General features: G+C 42.2%; 1 protein-coding gene across 2 annotated transcripts in view; it reads right to left on the bottom strand.

Annotated features, from left to right (window-relative positions):
* The window catches only part of LOC142153235 (E3 ubiquitin-protein ligase TRIM11-like), a 33,436-nt gene that overhangs the window by 2,994 nt on the left and 13,550 nt on the right, over positions 1 to 16,892 (bottom strand). The window contains exons 1-2 of one of the 2 annotated variants that reach the window (XM_075210627.1): positions 14,981 to 15,992; positions 5,334 to 5,557 (exon numbers count right to left, since the gene is read on the bottom strand). In XM_075210627.1, coding sequence (XP_075066728.1) covers positions 5,547 to 5,557; positions 14,981 to 15,992 — 1,023 coding nt within the window. In that variant the 3' untranslated portion in view covers positions 5,334 to 5,546. Of the gene's footprint in view, positions 1 to 5,332; positions 5,558 to 14,980; positions 15,993 to 16,892 lie in introns of those variants that run through there. The other variant, XM_075210626.1, reaches the window with a different exon arrangement.

Genomic DNA, 16,892 nt, shown 5'->3' with positions numbered 1-16,892 from the left:
ATTTACTCTTAACGGTAATATTTTTTGAGCGCGGGATTTTCGGCGATCCCGCCGTCAATTGAATATGCCCCTATGAATAATACAGTTATTTATCTTGTTATTAAAATATTGATGAAGGCATAAATAACAATGTATCTCTTGCATTCCTGATCATGTAGCAAACAGTCTTATATTGCTAGGGCTATTTAAATTGAAAAACCAAGCACTATTGTTCTTTAATATGTCGTCCCCTCTGACATTTCTAGAAACTGGTTGATCTATGACAAAATATATCATGTTTACTGGTCGGGGCATCTATGATAGTTTTAGGACCCCCTAACACCACCATGTTGCAGGAATTGCTATATAAATGTATAAATGGTAGTAGGTTATATATATAGAGAGAGAGAGAGAGTTGTAACACTACAGTAATTAGATACAATGTTTCAGAATGTCTAGCAAGCTTTCATCAGGAATATGCATCAAATGTATTATTTTACCCGCTTTTATACAAATCCTTGAACCGCCACAAGTGAACGTGGAAAGACATAATTGGTTCGGCTACAGCGTCACTTCCAGCATCACCCGGGTAACCTAGAAGCAATGTGGGCAACCAGCCAGCACCCAGACACAAATAGTGTCTCTATAGAGTTACAGAGACCACGTCCCGATTATGAATCAGACGGCACCATATAAATACATTCACCACAGTAAATATACAATGTCCGTTCTGGAGGTCCCCACGTATTATTAAATACACAGACAGAGGGACACTTGCAGATTGTCTGCTCCATAGGGGTGAAGATAGAAAAATTTATGTAGCATAAAACTTATAACGCTCATCATATAATGCCCATTGCAGATTGGTCATTGGGCTTAATGGAAGACTGATGAATAACTCTGTGTTTTTTATACTGTCTGGTACCTTACATAATAGATTCCGCCTGGACATAGGATGTTGTATTGTACAACTTGTATGGTGACAAAATGTTTGAGACTATTTCCGTATTTGGATGTTTATGTTCCCGTATTTTTCGAAACTCCGCTCCACTCCCCTTTGCAAAGGGTCACGTCAATCTTTATCACTCATTTTATTTTCATTGCAATCAGAACTGTGTAGCGGAATGGAGAAGTGAACGAGCGCTACTGGGGGTGGAGACGTTAAGGGGGAGGGGCTGTTACGCCTTTATCTGTCACCATCCTTGTCTTTCCTACTCACTTATCCTCAAACGCCCGCCCCAAGGATTACTCACTGTCTTCAGCCTTTGCCATGGGAATATGTCAACATTAAAACCTTACTACATTTTTCTTTCATGTTTTCTTTGTACTTCGGAGAACAACTATTGTCTGATATTTTAAAATTAATTTCAATTTATACCTCTCCCAGTCACAATTTTGTGACGAATCCCCCCCCCCCTTCTGCCCCAAAAGCCTTGATAGGGCAGTCTAGTCAGCCTATTGGATAATCAGTCTCTAAATAACGTCAAATCTCGCCATTCAGACACTTGTAACATCCAGGTGGTTTCTTGGTAAAATTAAAGTTCTCCTTGGGGCTATTAAATGCTGTTATATTCGTGTGTGCAACTAAATCTCTGATGTCTCTCCCTCTTCTGAAAGAGACCATGGGAGTCTTATTTTTAAAGCATGGTTGGTCTCTATCCGTGATAACCCCAGGCCTCCATTGGCTTTCTGTATAATTGGGCTAGCTGTAATATAATTGTTTGCTCAGGGGATGCAATTGTGTCCTTTATCTTATTTTATTTTTTTTAGAAATAAGTTTTTATTGAGGTTTAACAACAAACACAGGTTATACATATGTATTTTCAACAGTATTCGTTTTGGATGGCGAGTGATAAAGAAATTATAACATCATAACAACATAACACTAAGCCAAAGAAGATTAAATGTATCAAAGAGAGTATACATTCCCATCCACGAAAAGGTGGGTATAGCTAACCTGTCACATAGGACACAAAGACAGACAGGGAGGGAAGGTAAAACAAAAGAGACATAAGGAAAGAATGGGGGATGGCATGATGCAAGTCTTAACAGTAAAAGGTCTACAGCATACACAGAGGAGGTATAAAACATAGCCTAATCCAACAATCACATGTGGCTGATACACCACTGTACCTAAAGATACATGGTTCAGGTGGGTGTACGCAAGGCCGCAAACTCTGGTGAATCCATAAAATTTAACCAAGGTCCCCATATAGTATAATATGTTACAAAAGACTCCATATCTGACAAATATAATTCATCCATAGACCTGTAATATTCTAATCTCCTAATCCAGTCCCGAATATTTGGTGGCGTGGTTGTTTTCCATCTCACAGGTATGACTGCCTTGGCGGCTGATATCGCAAATTTTAACAGGGATTTTTTAAAGCAAGAAATAGGCATATCTACTTTATTGAGGAGCCAATACACTGGGGTGTCGGGAATAGTCTGGCCAAGCAACTTCCGTGTGATGCCTTTAACCTGCGACCAAAAGGGTTGCAATATGGGACAGTCCCACCAGATATGTAGTAAAGAACCTGGTCCTAGATTACACCTCCAGCGGGCACTAGACAGTCCGCGAAATATTTTTGCAAGATGTTCCGGGCATCTATACCACCTGGTAAGAACCTTAAAGTGGGTCTCTAATATTGAGACGTTAGGTGAGCAAGCATGGATTGCTTGGAAGATTTTCGACCAATCAGTCTCTCGTATATCTATTCCCAGATCCCTTTCCCACTCTAAGAGAAATTTCGGGGGAGATCTAAAGAGAAACTCAATTAAGAGTTTATAGATAATCGATAAAGAGTGTGCGATGTGATGAGGTCTGCTACAAAGGGACTCAAAAACTGTTAAATTCCTATTAATATCCTGTTTTGGGAGACTAAAAGAGAGAAAATGTTTAAGCTGAAGATATTGCCAGATCTCTATATTCGGTAGTTTCCACTTAGATTGAATCTCTGCAAATGAGAGGACCCCAGTAGCTCCCGCCAACTGGCTGACACAATGGATTCCTGCCCGCAACCACAGGTTAAACGCTGATGGAGTAGTTCCGGGAGGGAACTTAGGGTTATTGAACAATGGCGTTAATGGGGATATTAAAGATGAAATGTGAGTAAGAGTTCTTAGCTTAGACCATTTAGCGAGAGTGGGCCCTAAGGTCGGGTGTGAATTCTTGGGTAATTTGGCTAGCCAGATTAATGTAGTACTAGAAGAGTCGAGATATGATGATTCGATCTCTACCCATTGTTTCCTTCCCTCCTGAACTGACATCTCCATTATTCTGGTTAAGATTGCAGCATCATAGTACGAGGGTATGTGGGGAAGCTGGAGACCCCCCAAGTGTCTTCGTCTGAATAAAGTCTCGTGCTTGAATCTTGGGCACCTCCCATCCACACAAAGTCCCGCACCAGACGCTGGATGCCTTGAAACCAGAAGTCGGGAATTAAAATAGGTAATGTCTGTATGAGGTAGAGAAGTCGAGGCAGGACATTCATTTTTATAATGTTAACTCTACCTATCCATGTGAAATTCTTGCTCTGCCACTCTCTCAAGTCAGCCCGGAGATTCCCTAGAAGTGGTTTAAAGTTGAGGTCGTATAGGCGCGAGAGATCGCTAGAAAGTGCCACGCCTAGATATTTCAATTGGGTGGGATGCCAAATAAAAGGGAAGGCGCATTTTAAGCCCTCCACCACGGGGGCCGGGGTATTAATGTTCAAAGCCACTGACTTGCCATAGTTAATTTTGAAGTTAGATAGTAAACCAAACCTTTGAAATTCTTTAACCAAGTTGGGTAAGGAAACAACCGGGTTGGTAATAACAGCCAAAAGGTCGTCCGCGAATAAAGCGAGTTTATGTTCTCTCTCACCTACCTGGACAGCAGATATATTCGGATTGGCCCTGATTGCTCTTGGCAACGCCGCCATGCACAACACAAATATGAGTGGAGATAGCGGACACCCCTGCCTAGTGCCATTATTTATCATCACCGATTCCGACAGATCGCCATTAATTTTAATTCTAGCCCTGGGTTGTCGATAAAGTGCTAAGATTCTATGAAGTCCCAACGGGCCTAATCCAAGATGCTCCAGGAGCCATCTCATAAACGGCCAACTCACACGGTCAAATGGCTTTTCTGCATCTGTAGATAAGAGCATTGAAGCCGTTGTTGAGCATGAAGCTGTATAAATCAAATCTATCACCTTGGTGGTGTTGTCCCGTGCCTCACGATCCAGGACAAAGCCCACCTGATCTGAGTGAATCAGGTCTGGAAGTAGGTATTTTAATTTATTTGCGATAAGTTTCGCGTACAGCTTAACATCTACGTTCAGCAAGGAAATAGGCCTATAGCTTGCACATTGAGAGGGGTCCTTTCCTTCTTTGGGGATCTCCGTTATATGGGCTTCCAAACTCTGTGGGGAGAAAGCGAAGTTGCTGGAGATCACATTAAAGGCCAGCACCATCAGGGGTATCAACTCATCCTTAAAGGTCTTATAGTATGCAATGGAAAAGCCATCAGGGCCCGGACTTTTACCCGAAGGTGTTGATTTAATTGCCTCCCTCAACTTCGCTTCAGTGAAAGGTTGTTCTAGTTTATCCCTATCTGATCTTGAGAGAGTGGGGAAACTGATCTCCTTTAAGTATGCCGCAATCTGAGCTGAGCGTGTAGCACCTACAGAGTCAAGTTCTTGAGTTTCGAGATTATATAATTTGGTGTAGTATGCATGGAATGCATCAGCTATGTCGGCAGTTAATTTGCACTCACGGTCATTACTGTCCTTAATCATGGCAATGTAAGCCTTAGCTCGTTGTTTACGCAGAGGCCTAGCCAACATAGTTCCCGGCCTATTTCCCCACCGAAAGAAGCGATGGCGGCACCTCTGGAAGTCAAGCTTAACTTTATCGTAAAGTAATTTGTTAAGTGCTGCCCTCGTCTCCGTCAGCTTATTCAACAGGTCCCTAGACATATTGGATTTATGTGTCGTCTCTAGGTCCCTAATCTGCTGAAGTGATCTCGATACGCGATGTTTTCTTTCTTCAGACGGGAGCCTAACTCAATAAGTTTCCCTCTGATAACGCATTTATGCGCCTCCCAGATAGTAATTCTCGAGACGTCTGGAGTAACATTGTCAGAAATATAATCATCTAATGCAGCAGTCAGTTGGTCCCTACAATATGTATTTTGGAGGAGAAGCTCGTTTAGGCGCCAAGTGCATTTTTTAGTCTTTAAATGAGAGAGTTGGAAAGTCAATGATATGGGGGCGTGATCTGACCAAGTTATTTGACCAATAGATGTTGTTAGTAGGTTAGGGAGGAACCTTTGTGAAAGGAGCAGATAGTCAATCCGTGAGTATACCTCATGGGGGAGAGAGAAAAAGGAATAGTCCCTCTACCCTGGGTGTTGCAGGCGCCATGTGTCGACCAGTTGGTGTTCATGAAGTGTACGTCTAACCTTACAATGTTGCGATCTGCGCACCCCCGTCCGGCCATTGGAGGTATCAATTTCTGGTTGAAGGGTCCAATTGAGATCGCCTCCCACAATCAGAATTCCCTCCGCATATTCTGCGACTTTATCTAAGACCTGTGAAATAAACAGTGGTTGACCTTGGTTAGGCAGATATAAGTTCACAAAAGTATATGTTACATCAAATAACCGACATTTTATCAGAAGTGCTCTTCCTTCTGCGAGACGAATTTTCTGAAAGTCTGAGAAGGGTAATCTCTTAGAGAACAGGGTGGCCACTCCCAGAGTCTTGCCCTCTCTATTGTTACTAAAATATGAGGAAGGGTAGAAGCCATCTGAGAGCCGTGGGGCAGATCCCTGCTTAAAATGGGTTTCTTGAAAAAAAAAAAAACATCTGCTCCCAGATGTCTCATTTCTCTCAACGCCCGTGATCTTTTTTCAGGGAGTTTAAGACCCTTGGCATTAATTGAAACTAATTTAAATTTATCTGTCATGGTGGCTCTGAGTATCTCAGAAACGCACTTCTGTCACTCTCATTACTGAGCAGTTGGGTTGGCATTTGTAAGCAATAGATGACCTTGAACCTTGCAAATAAGTAAAACATTATATGAGTTGAGATTAGTGGGAAGGGGGGGGGGAGAGGGGTAGGAAAGCCACATGGGGAAAACACAACACTAACAGACACCAACAAACAAACAAAGAAAAACACAACAGATAGTATACCATCAAACCGCTCCAGGGAGACTGGTGTGGAGGAGCCACAACCATCTCTCGGGCTCCTTCCAGCGGTGGGGGGTAAAGGGGGGGTAAACGACAGTGACTAACAGAGTCATCTTATCAGTATATCAGAAAATTGCAATGGCCTAAACAGACCAGTAGAAGTAGTAATGGCAATAACAATAACAGTAACAACTTAGCAAGTCTCATGGTTAGTAGGACCTCCAGCGAGTGTAAACCAAAGAGATCTGAGTCACCAACAGGAACACTGAACTATCATATCCGCTTGATGTGGTGTCACATTGAGATTTATATTCTGACAATAAAGGGCTTGAGTGACTACAAAAAAAAACAGTCAGCATATAAGGCTATTGTTGACCTGATACTTGGTTTAGATATCCAAGCTCTCTAGCCTAGCCAGAAAAGAGGGATACAGGAACGGGAATGAGCCCCTCTGTAGAGAACGTCCAAGTGGAATAAGACAGTCCAAAGGTCACCAAGAGTTCTCAGTTGCATAGTATAGAAATTTGTAGGAAGACCTATCGGGGGACAGAGACGGAGCTTCAATAATGCTGTGCCTGTGATAGGAAACAGGCTCCAAGTCACTTCACCGCTGCAGTAAGCCCGTCGTCCCGCCAGTCACATCCAAAAGCCTGTGTCCGGAAAGAGCCCTCGATGTTCAGGGACAATGGAAACACTCCACCTGTGCTTTGTGGCGCTTAAATAACTCAAATACACTTTATTTAAGCCCAATATCACCGGAGCTCATCAGACACGCGTCCTGCATCGATAACGTCCAAACCACGGCCCCCTTTATCTAATTTACTACCAAATAATAACTTCTTCTTTGGTATTTTTAACATCTTGTCTCTGTTAAGCTGTTGCCAGAGAGGAAAAGTGATCTGACAATCTGACCTATAAAGGAAAGACTTTATCTCCCTGAAGAGATCCTTCCTATCCCATGTAGTTTGTGGACCATAGACATTAATAAGTTTCAAGTCATGACCCTTCAGGTTGACATCCAAAACCGTTCACCTACCTACTTCCAACTATATAACCGGCTGGACATTTACCATACTGGAAAGGAAAGTACTGCCAACCGCTACATGGCTCAGCCACAAAAGATCGATAGGTGGACCCCTCCTTCACTCGTGTTTTTGCTTTGTGGACGTCAGTAAGTCAACCTACCCTGGTCTCTTAATATAAAATCAGCTGTGGCCTCTCGGACTGTGTCGAAGTCACATTAATGGTGGAAAATCTAATAGGTTGGGGAGCCATGGTTCAGGGTGATATATAGTAGAACCCAAGTCAACTATTCTCTGACTCCACATCCAAAGACTCCTCTGTCTCTTTTTAAAAAAACATTTTTTTTATTGGTTTTCAAAGGTGTAAATGCAGTTAAGGAAAAGAGGGGTAGTAATACAGAAAAAGAGAAGGGAAACATGGGGGGGGGGCAATAAAAAGACAACATAGGTTCGAAGAGCAACACAATGCACCTCAACATCATATAATTAACAACAGACAAGTTTATTTAAACAGGATACAATGCAGGTAAGTAATGTTCAATAACGAAAAAATAAGACGCAGGGGGTAACGCATTGTGAGATGAAAGAAAAGAATTAGAAGTACAAAAGGAGGGGAGAAAGAGGTCACTGTCTGATATTATTAATCCTTCAGAGCAGGAACGGTCCCAAAGTACGCAGTCCACGGCCTCCAGGTGCTGGGAAGTTTATTAGGGGTGTGTTGGAAGACACTAGTGATAAATTCCATATGATAAACTTGCCAGGTCTGGTTAATAATGGAAAGGACTTGAGGCGGTTCTCGGTTCTTCCAAAATAATGTGATTTGGTATTTAGTGGAATTGAGAATATGAGTAATCAACTACTGGCTATGTGCGGAAACATCGGGGATATTGCGGGGTAACAGAATAGGAAAGAGAATCTGGGAAGATTACATCAGTGATCAAATGGTGAATTTTCCTCCAGGCGGAAATTAATTTTGGGCAGTGCTACCAAATGTGAGACAGAGTGCCCACGTGAAATCTGATAGTCTCCCAATCCTCAGGGTCGAGTGTTTCCCCCATATCTTACTGCCATATAGGTTTGTGAGGGTTCTTGGTAGAGCGTTGGTGTTGTAAAAAGGGATGATAAAAGTAGAGATTAGACTCGGGATGGGGACCTTTGTGAACAAAAGGACACTAGTGAGGAAGATTGGTGGATATCAGGGTGGGAGCGAAGAACGGTATCATAGAGATGTCTAATTTGTAGATATTGATAAAAGCAGGAGGAGGGGATATGGAGACTCGTCCATTCTGGAAACTAAGGCGGTGTGAGGCCTCTTGGAAATTGAGGGGTTTTCCACAGTCATACGCCAGGAATTAGGGATAAGGTCATAGGAGCGGGTGGTTTGGGACCAAATTGGTATGGAGAATGTCAAGGAGGGGGGTAAGGAAGTTAGAGGTGGTCTATGTTGCGGATTAAGCCAGGTAGAGGGTGAATGAGATTAAGAAAGACCGGCTTTGATATTGACCCAAATTCTCACAATACGGGGCGAATATAAAAGAACACATTGAGTAAGGTGTGTAACTCTATCTACAATATTTAAGAAAATGAGGGATACCCAAAGCCAAGGATTCTGGGGTTTCTTGCCAACCAAACAAATTTGGTGACCAGCTGTTGAAGACATTTGAAGGTATTGGTGGGTACCTTAAGATGGAGAGTTTGGAAAAGGTACAAGAAAGGTGGTAGGGCAATCATTTTAACAGATTCAGCCTTTCCATGATATTGTGAGTTTGTCCCATCTAGCAAGGCAGAGAGAGAAGGGGGAGCAAAGGCAGCATGGCAGAGTGTGAATGGGGCCAAAGCAGCATGGCAGAGTGTGAAGGGGGGCCAAAGCAGCATGGCAGAGTGTGAATGGGGCCAAAGCAACATGGCATAGGGTGAATGGTGCCAAAGCAGCATAGCAGAGTGTGTAGGGGGGCCAAAGCAGCATGGCAGAGTGTGAATGGGGCCAAAGCAACATGGCATAGGGTGAATGGTGCCAAAGCAGCATAGCAGAGTGTGTAGGGGGGACAAAGCAGCATGGCAGAGTGTGAAGGGGGGCCAAAGCAGCATGGCAGAGTGTGATGAAGTGGATGAATGGGGGCCAAAGCAGCATGGCACAGGGTGATGAAGGGGGACCAAAGCAGCATGGCACAGGGTGATCAAGGGGGGCCAGGAGAAGGGGGGAGCAAAAGCAGCATGGCACAGTGTGATGAAGGGGGAGCATAAACAGCATGGAGGGCGCAGTGTGATCATAAGGAGGCACAGCATGGTGATGAAGGGGCATTGTAATGTGTGGGTGGTAGGTGGTGGCTAACTAATGGGTGCTATTTTGTTTGTGGAGTGATGGTGGGGCAGTTTAGTTTTATAGTGGGGACTATTAATTTAAGATGGGGTGGCTTGGGGGCTATTAATTTAATGTGGGGCTGAGTTTGAGGAGCATGAGGTCTATTTATTAAATGTGAATATGAATTATTTAATGGCAGTGACGGTTGCGGGAAATAGGTATATTTATTAAAAGTAAATGCTATTAATCTATTGCTGGGGCTGTTTTGAAGGAGGGAAATTAGTTTATTTATTAAATGGGAATACTATTACTTTAATGTTGGGCCTAAGTATTAATCGTGGGTCCTATTGATTTAACGCCAGGGCTGGTTGCAATTTTCTAAATACACCCATTTTTTTTCAAATAGGGTCCCCAACAATCCAGGATCCAGACAAGCCGCAACTAAAGGTGGTGAAAGTGACAAGAACAGGTAGGACAGTCTGTTAAATGTTCTGAGTATAGTGGGAATTTTTGGTGACTGTTCTGCCCATTTTAAGGGGCAGGTCAAGACTGTGTATTCTTTATATATACACTGCATTCTTTATATACTACACTATAGAGCTAGCTGTCCTTCGTGGACTGACCAATCCCCCTCTAGTGTCTGGTCTCGCCTCTATGATGGCTGGCCACACCCCCTCTGGTGGGCCCCTAGCGTTGCAGTCCCCCGGTGGGCCCTTCATGCCCCAGTCTAACACTGAAGAAACATATCACAGCCTCTTACAGCACAATGTTATACACACACATACATGTTCTCCCCCCGTGTCTCACACAATATGCTTTATACCACATAGCTGCAAGACACAGATAAGGAGTTTAGGATGATTAAGCCGATTACAAACAATTATATATATAAAAAAAACTGCGCTCAGACAATCCAATTCCTGTCTGTACCTCTATCCAAGGTGCAATAATGATTATAAAAAGTACTTGGTATTGTCCGTGATAACTGGTATTCTCTCACGAACAGCATCAGCACCAGCAGCAAGTAATCTGCGCCTCCTCCCCTTCCACAGCCCCATCTCCACCGGTAGATCAATTCCTAAATATGAATCAGATGGGGGGGGGCTTCCATAGTGCATTTCCACACCAGCATTCTAGTAAGTACACCACAAAGGAGGTGTTACAGTTCACCAGGGACTGAATAGTCCTCACTTTTATTGCAGATGCGTCTGAGAATGTTTTGTGCTCTTTATGCACATACGTGTAAGCATTACTATGCCCACAAGGAGAGAAACCCTTAGCCAGGATCAACCAATTATTATGTTTAATAGATACCTCTCTTAGATGGGAAGGAGCTAGAAATGTTCTCAGTGTTTAAGGTCTCTTAAAAATAATTTGAGGTTTAATAGGTAATAAGTCTGATAATAATGGGTCAAGTTTCAATACCAACCAATGCTTTTCCAGGATTCTAGTGATCTTATGACTTGCTGCATTAAAAGTAGTAACAAACGAGCATTTGAATTTACTAGATTTCTTTTTATCCTGATGAAGTCTGATAAGGTGAAACGCGTAGAGGCGGCTGTGGATCCATTTCTACAGACGAACAACTTCTTATATGATGTCCGCTGTTAGAAAATAGAGGAGTCAGCTGATTGATCAATGCTTGAATGACCTGTTCATCTGGTATGTGTAAACTTTGTCTTTTAAATTAAATCTTTTACCTTGGTTAATGCACTAAGGAAGCGCCCCCATCTGTTTGATATTTAGGAATAGATCGATAGATAGATAAACATATACACATTTATGGCAGCACAGTGGCTAAGTGCTTAGCACTTCTGCCTTACAGCACTTGGGTCAGGAGTTCAATCAATTCCCAACCATGGCCTTATCTGTCAGGAATTTGTATGTTCTCCCCGTGTTTGCGTGGGTTTCCTCTGGGTGCTCTGGTTTCCTCACACACTCCACAGACATACTGGTAGGTTCATTGGCTGCTAACAAGTTGACCATAGTATCTCTCTCTCTGTCTGTTGTGACAGCCAGAAAGTTTCTTCTGATCAGCCTCCAAACCTCCCCTCTCCCCCAATACCTCGTTGCACTACACTGCAGCCACTGTTGGTGACATGGATCATGCAGGCAGTAGAGTGGCCACCCCGTCCATCTCAGGTCCTCTCCACGGAGTCCCAGCCTGTTAGTAGCAGCCATCTATGACTAAGTCACGGCACAGAAAAGGATTAAAGATTTTTTGGGCGGTCTAAGTACTGAATCATCATCAAAGCGACCACGAGTCAGTTCCATTAATGTAAGACACGAAAGCTCTGAGTCAGACCCTCAGCCTGATGATGATCTCCATGTAGTGGAAACACCAGATGAAGGTGAGCTTTTGGTAAAATTAGATCTGTTCACCGAGGAAAGTTACCTGTGCTCAGCAGCCGAGCATCAATTTAAAAATCCATTTTAAAATAATTGAATTGTATTTGTTTAAGTAATAATAAATTGTTTACAATTTATAGATTACATTGCTACTGTGCTTTAACTATACCTATAGTAATATCAGGACTAACTGGAATAAAATATTTAACCAAATCACTTGCAGCAAAGAATGCAACCTTCCTGTAGCAACAAATGTAAAATCCTCAGCTTGTATCCTTGCAGAATCCTGGGACATGTAGTTCTACAACTTTAATTTAACACCAGAGGGATCACATTGTGTTAAAAGCTCAAATGATGATTAAACAAAAACTATGTGCACGTTTACTTGCCCACCCATCTATCTTCACCAGTGTGGGTCCCATGGTCTGAACTTGATTCCCTCCAAAATGGCTGACTTGCAAAATGTCCTTCTTCAGAGGTGCATGCAAACCTCCTCCTGCAAACTGTCTGTTCTCTCTGCCCAGACCACCAACCCAGTGATCTCTCAGGATGCTCTTTATCTCCCTCCCCCTCTGCTCTGGGGTTTTTCAGTCTCCCCACCCACAGACCCTTCTCACAGTAGCCTTGTGGGAGATGTAGTTTCATTGAGACACTGGGCCTATTCGCTGAAGATTTTGATAATGCGAGTATGCATACTCAACTCTAGCTGTTGAAAAATATGCCCGGTGAAGCACCCACCTCCTGCAGTGGTTTCACTGAATAGTTCAGTAAGGAGTCTGACACACAACTAAAGCCCTTCTTCAGCAGGTGGTATTGCTCTTTGTGCTCATCATCAGTGGTAATCGAGTTATTGATGATATAACACCGACAGTGTTTACTCCTACATAATTATTACAATAGTGAACAGAGCGACATAGCAAAAATAACTACTTACCTGTAAAGAGACACAGAGGAAATCCGATATGAGGAGAGGGCTACACATCCAAATGACGTCACTTACAACTGCGACTTGTAAATTTCAGATTTTAAAGTGGCAATGCACGGACCCATGTAAGTATTACCTTTACGTTAGAGGTTAGGGTTAGGCAGCAGGTTAGGGGTTAAGGGTCAAGGGTTAGGGTTAGGAATCCAATTAATATTACCATAATTCAATGGGTCCGTGCATTGCCACTTTAAATAAACAAAAAAAAAGCTGCACATGTAAGTGACGTAATTTGGAAGTGTCGCCCTCTCCTCACATCGGATTTCCTCTGTGTCTCTTTACAGGTAAGTAGTTATTTTTTCTATGTCGCTCTGTTCACTATCGTAATAATTATGTAGGAATAAACACTGTCGGTGTTTACATCATCGATAACTCGTACTACACCCTTCACCATGACTGTGCCCACTTCAGCTGTGACATCGGAGCGCACCTCTAGCGCACGTCACAGTCTGAAAACGTATCTGAGGTCTAACATGACACAGAAACACCTAACGCAGATCCTGATACTTCCTGTTCATCGAGGACACACAACTGCCCTGAACTTGTACGATGTATTGAGACAGTTTGCAACCAGAAATGAAGAGAGGAAATGTATTTTTGGCAAAGTGTAGGAGTGGGTCCTTCATGCTACTTTATGATGTCACGGTATCTGTTTTAAACTTTGTGAAAAAAAATGTAATTATATATTGTCTTAGTATAAGCACCAAATGTTCTGTAATATAAATTGACTTAGTATAGATTTAATACAGATTGATTGATTAATTTGTTTATTCAAAAGTGTTCCGTTCATAAACATTTAATATATAACATGCATTAATGATGAACAACTATTCACTTTACTTTTACCCAGAATTTTGTACGGTGCGTCCAGTAACAAACGTGAGATAAAGCAATTTAAATCTATAACACATAACATAACCAGTGAGGCGGTGACTATAGATTTAAAAATACCTCCAATCAAATAAGATTATGCTGTCAACGAAATCTGAATAAAAACTAGGTTAATGACTATGAAACATGTAAATTTTTATGTTGAACAATTGAATTTATCTTTCTAACAGTGATTGTACTAATTGGTAATTAATATTAAAAATAATATTTATTTAATAATGTATGAATAAACTTTTGTAGTAAAATAAATCCCTGAAACACTGACAAAAATTAACATAGGATTGTATATCTACAGTCACAACTGTCGTAAAACGAGATACCAAGCGCGAGAAAAAGGGGCTCCAAGCACTATAGTGATCCTCGGCCTTTAGCCCCCCCCCTTGAAAATTTTTGTTTCCTTGCCCCTGGATACCGCTATCAGCCAATAGGATGACTACTGTAATAGGATATACACTGACTGACAGTTACTGCAGCCAATCACAGCTATCAGTGAATCAGAGATGCATACATGTATATTTATATATTTATAATTAAAGTTTCTAACATACCAACAAAGGAACAACTCCAGACACACTGGTCACCTGGTTACAAAGGAGGAGGGGCTCAGCTGTACCTCCACCCACTGCTTCATTCTATTGGATAATGTTCCACCAATCCATTTACCCTCCCTTTGATGTCACCAGTCTCTGGGCAGATTTCTTATGATCATTTCTCCAATTTCCTGACTCCCCCAGATATCTTTATACAACCTCTCCCTACCCATAATGCAGCATGAAGGGGCTCAGTGAAGGCGGCAGTGAAGGTGTGTAAGTGTCTGATCGGGTCACACAGAGAATAAAAGGACATCTGTCCAGCCTCATAATCCAGATATATCCTCACTGTATCACAGGGAATATTGTCAGGTAACTGGATCACTTTCCTTTCATGTATCACTGTATACTGATTATTATACCTCCCACACAAACACCAGGACTTGTTATTATCTCCAATGTGTGACTGATCTCCTCTCCTGTTTATACTGGGATAACACATTCCTACCCTCCAGCTCACTGAGTTACTGATCTCCACTTCCCAGTAATGTCGCCCTGAGGAAAAGCTTCTGGTGCTTATTACCTGATTATACTGAAATCTCTCTGGTGTTTCTGGATGATTCTGGGTTTTTTCGAATCTGGATGCAGTTTTCCTGTCATCTGATATGTGTATATTATTACCAGCTGTGTTTACATCTAGTAATATATCTGTAGCTTCCTGCATATAGAAGAAAACATTTATACCTGTTATTATATCAGATAATGTGTGTAATTTCCTTGAGATGAGACCCACATCCAGATCTCCTACATCATGGACCTGGTCATCATGTCTCTCTCTGTCCTCAGTATCACACAAGTCACCTGTGTCTGGTTCCTGTAAGACAGTCACTGGATCAGACATATTACACAGCTCCTCAATGTGACGCATCTTCCTGGACAGCTCGTCCTTCTTTATTTCCAGCTGCTGAATCAGATCAGAGACTGAGAGTGAAACGCTCTCTTCCTGCCTGGAGATCTCACTCAGAACTCTCTTCTCTAGGTCTTCCAGCTGTCTCCTGATGTCTCTAAACAGGGCAGTGACTGTCTCTGTTACACCAGCTGCTTTATCCTGATCTTCTCTTCTGCGTTTCTGCAGTCTCTGGACTCTTTTCTCAGTCTCCTCTCTCTTTATGGTCAGTTTCTGAAGAACATTTTCCAGTTTCTCCTTCTTCTTCTCAGAGGCCTCATCCAGCATCTCCACACGGTGTCCCCGATGTTCTCCGGCCAAATTACAGGATACACAGATACAGGCTGCGTCCTGAGTGCAGTAATATTTCAAGAGCTCCTTATGGACGGAGCATTTCCTGTTCCCCAGGGAAGTGGTGGGATCACATAAGACGTGTTCTGCTGACTTGCTGTGTACTCTCAGGTGATTATCACAAAGAGAAGCCTCACAATGCAGACAGGATTTAGCAGCTGGTACAGGAGAGTGAATACAGTAAGTACAGAAGATCTCAGTCTCCTCCTGATCTGGCCGAGTAGAAAGAAATCTCCCCACTATGTTACACAGAGTTATGTTCCTCTGCAGTGCAGGACGCTCCTGACACTCTGCTCTGCATTCAGGACAGGTATAAACTCCAGACCCCTCCTGTGTATCCAGCACACGATCAATACAGACCCGGCAGAAGTTGTGTCCACATCTCAGTGTTACAGGATCTGTATAAATGTTCAGGCAGATGGAACACTTCAGCTCCTGTCTCAGATCAGCAGACGCCATCGCTGACAGCAGAAGAGAGAAATGAAAGTGAAACTCTCTGACACTCAGACACCAGTGGGTGTGTTTCACATTCTCCACACAGGGCGAGGCTGAGGTTGTCACTCATATTATATCTATAGGCTCAGTTATACTAAGGGACACAGCTAATACATAAGGGACATCATGCAGAAAAATGTACTTATTTTAGAAACTGTAAAGGTCACTTAATAAGCTAACAAAAATTATTAATTTTGCAGGAATTACTCAGGTACTTTATGAAAAATACAGTTATTTATTTTGTTGTTAAAATATTGATGAAGGCATAAATAACAATGCATTTCTTTCATTCCTGATCATGTAGCAAACAGTCTTATATTGCTAGGGCTATGTAAGTAGGAACAATCTACCACTATTGTTCTTTAATATATCTTCCTCTCTGACATTTCTAGAAACTGGTTGATCTATGACAAAATATATCATGTTTATTGGTTGGCGAGTGTAGGATAGTTTGGGGACCCCCTAACACCATCGTGTTGCAGAAATTGCTATATAAAGTGTCGAAGTCAGCTAATTGGATAAAGTAATTTCAATTAATATCTAACAACTTGATCGTCTTTATCTGAAAATTATGCGTACAGCACGCTACGGCGTGAAGAAGCTTATCCAGCCGCAGCACGTGGCAATAACAGGTTTTACACATTTATACGCATTCACACGAACATACACATTTGTAATTAGTACACATTAATTGTAGTTGCAACACATAGTTATTTATGTCAAAATGTAGCAATGTTTACGGTTAATATTATAAGTTATATACATGTTAGTGAAATCAAAGGTTCAGGTTACAGAAAACATGTCATTTTTAGTATCATTTTAATCCCCTATTTATCCGCAGTTGTCCGGTTCATTCGCCGTAGG

The sequence above is a fragment of the Mixophyes fleayi genome, chromosome 4, assembly GCF_038048845.1.
Source record: "Mixophyes fleayi isolate aMixFle1 chromosome 4, aMixFle1.hap1, whole genome shotgun sequence".
Taxonomy (NCBI): Eukaryota; Metazoa; Chordata; class Amphibia; order Anura; family Limnodynastidae; genus Mixophyes; species Mixophyes fleayi.
Note: the sequence above shows the minus strand (reverse complement) of the source record. Positions and strands in the feature narration are given on the sequence as shown.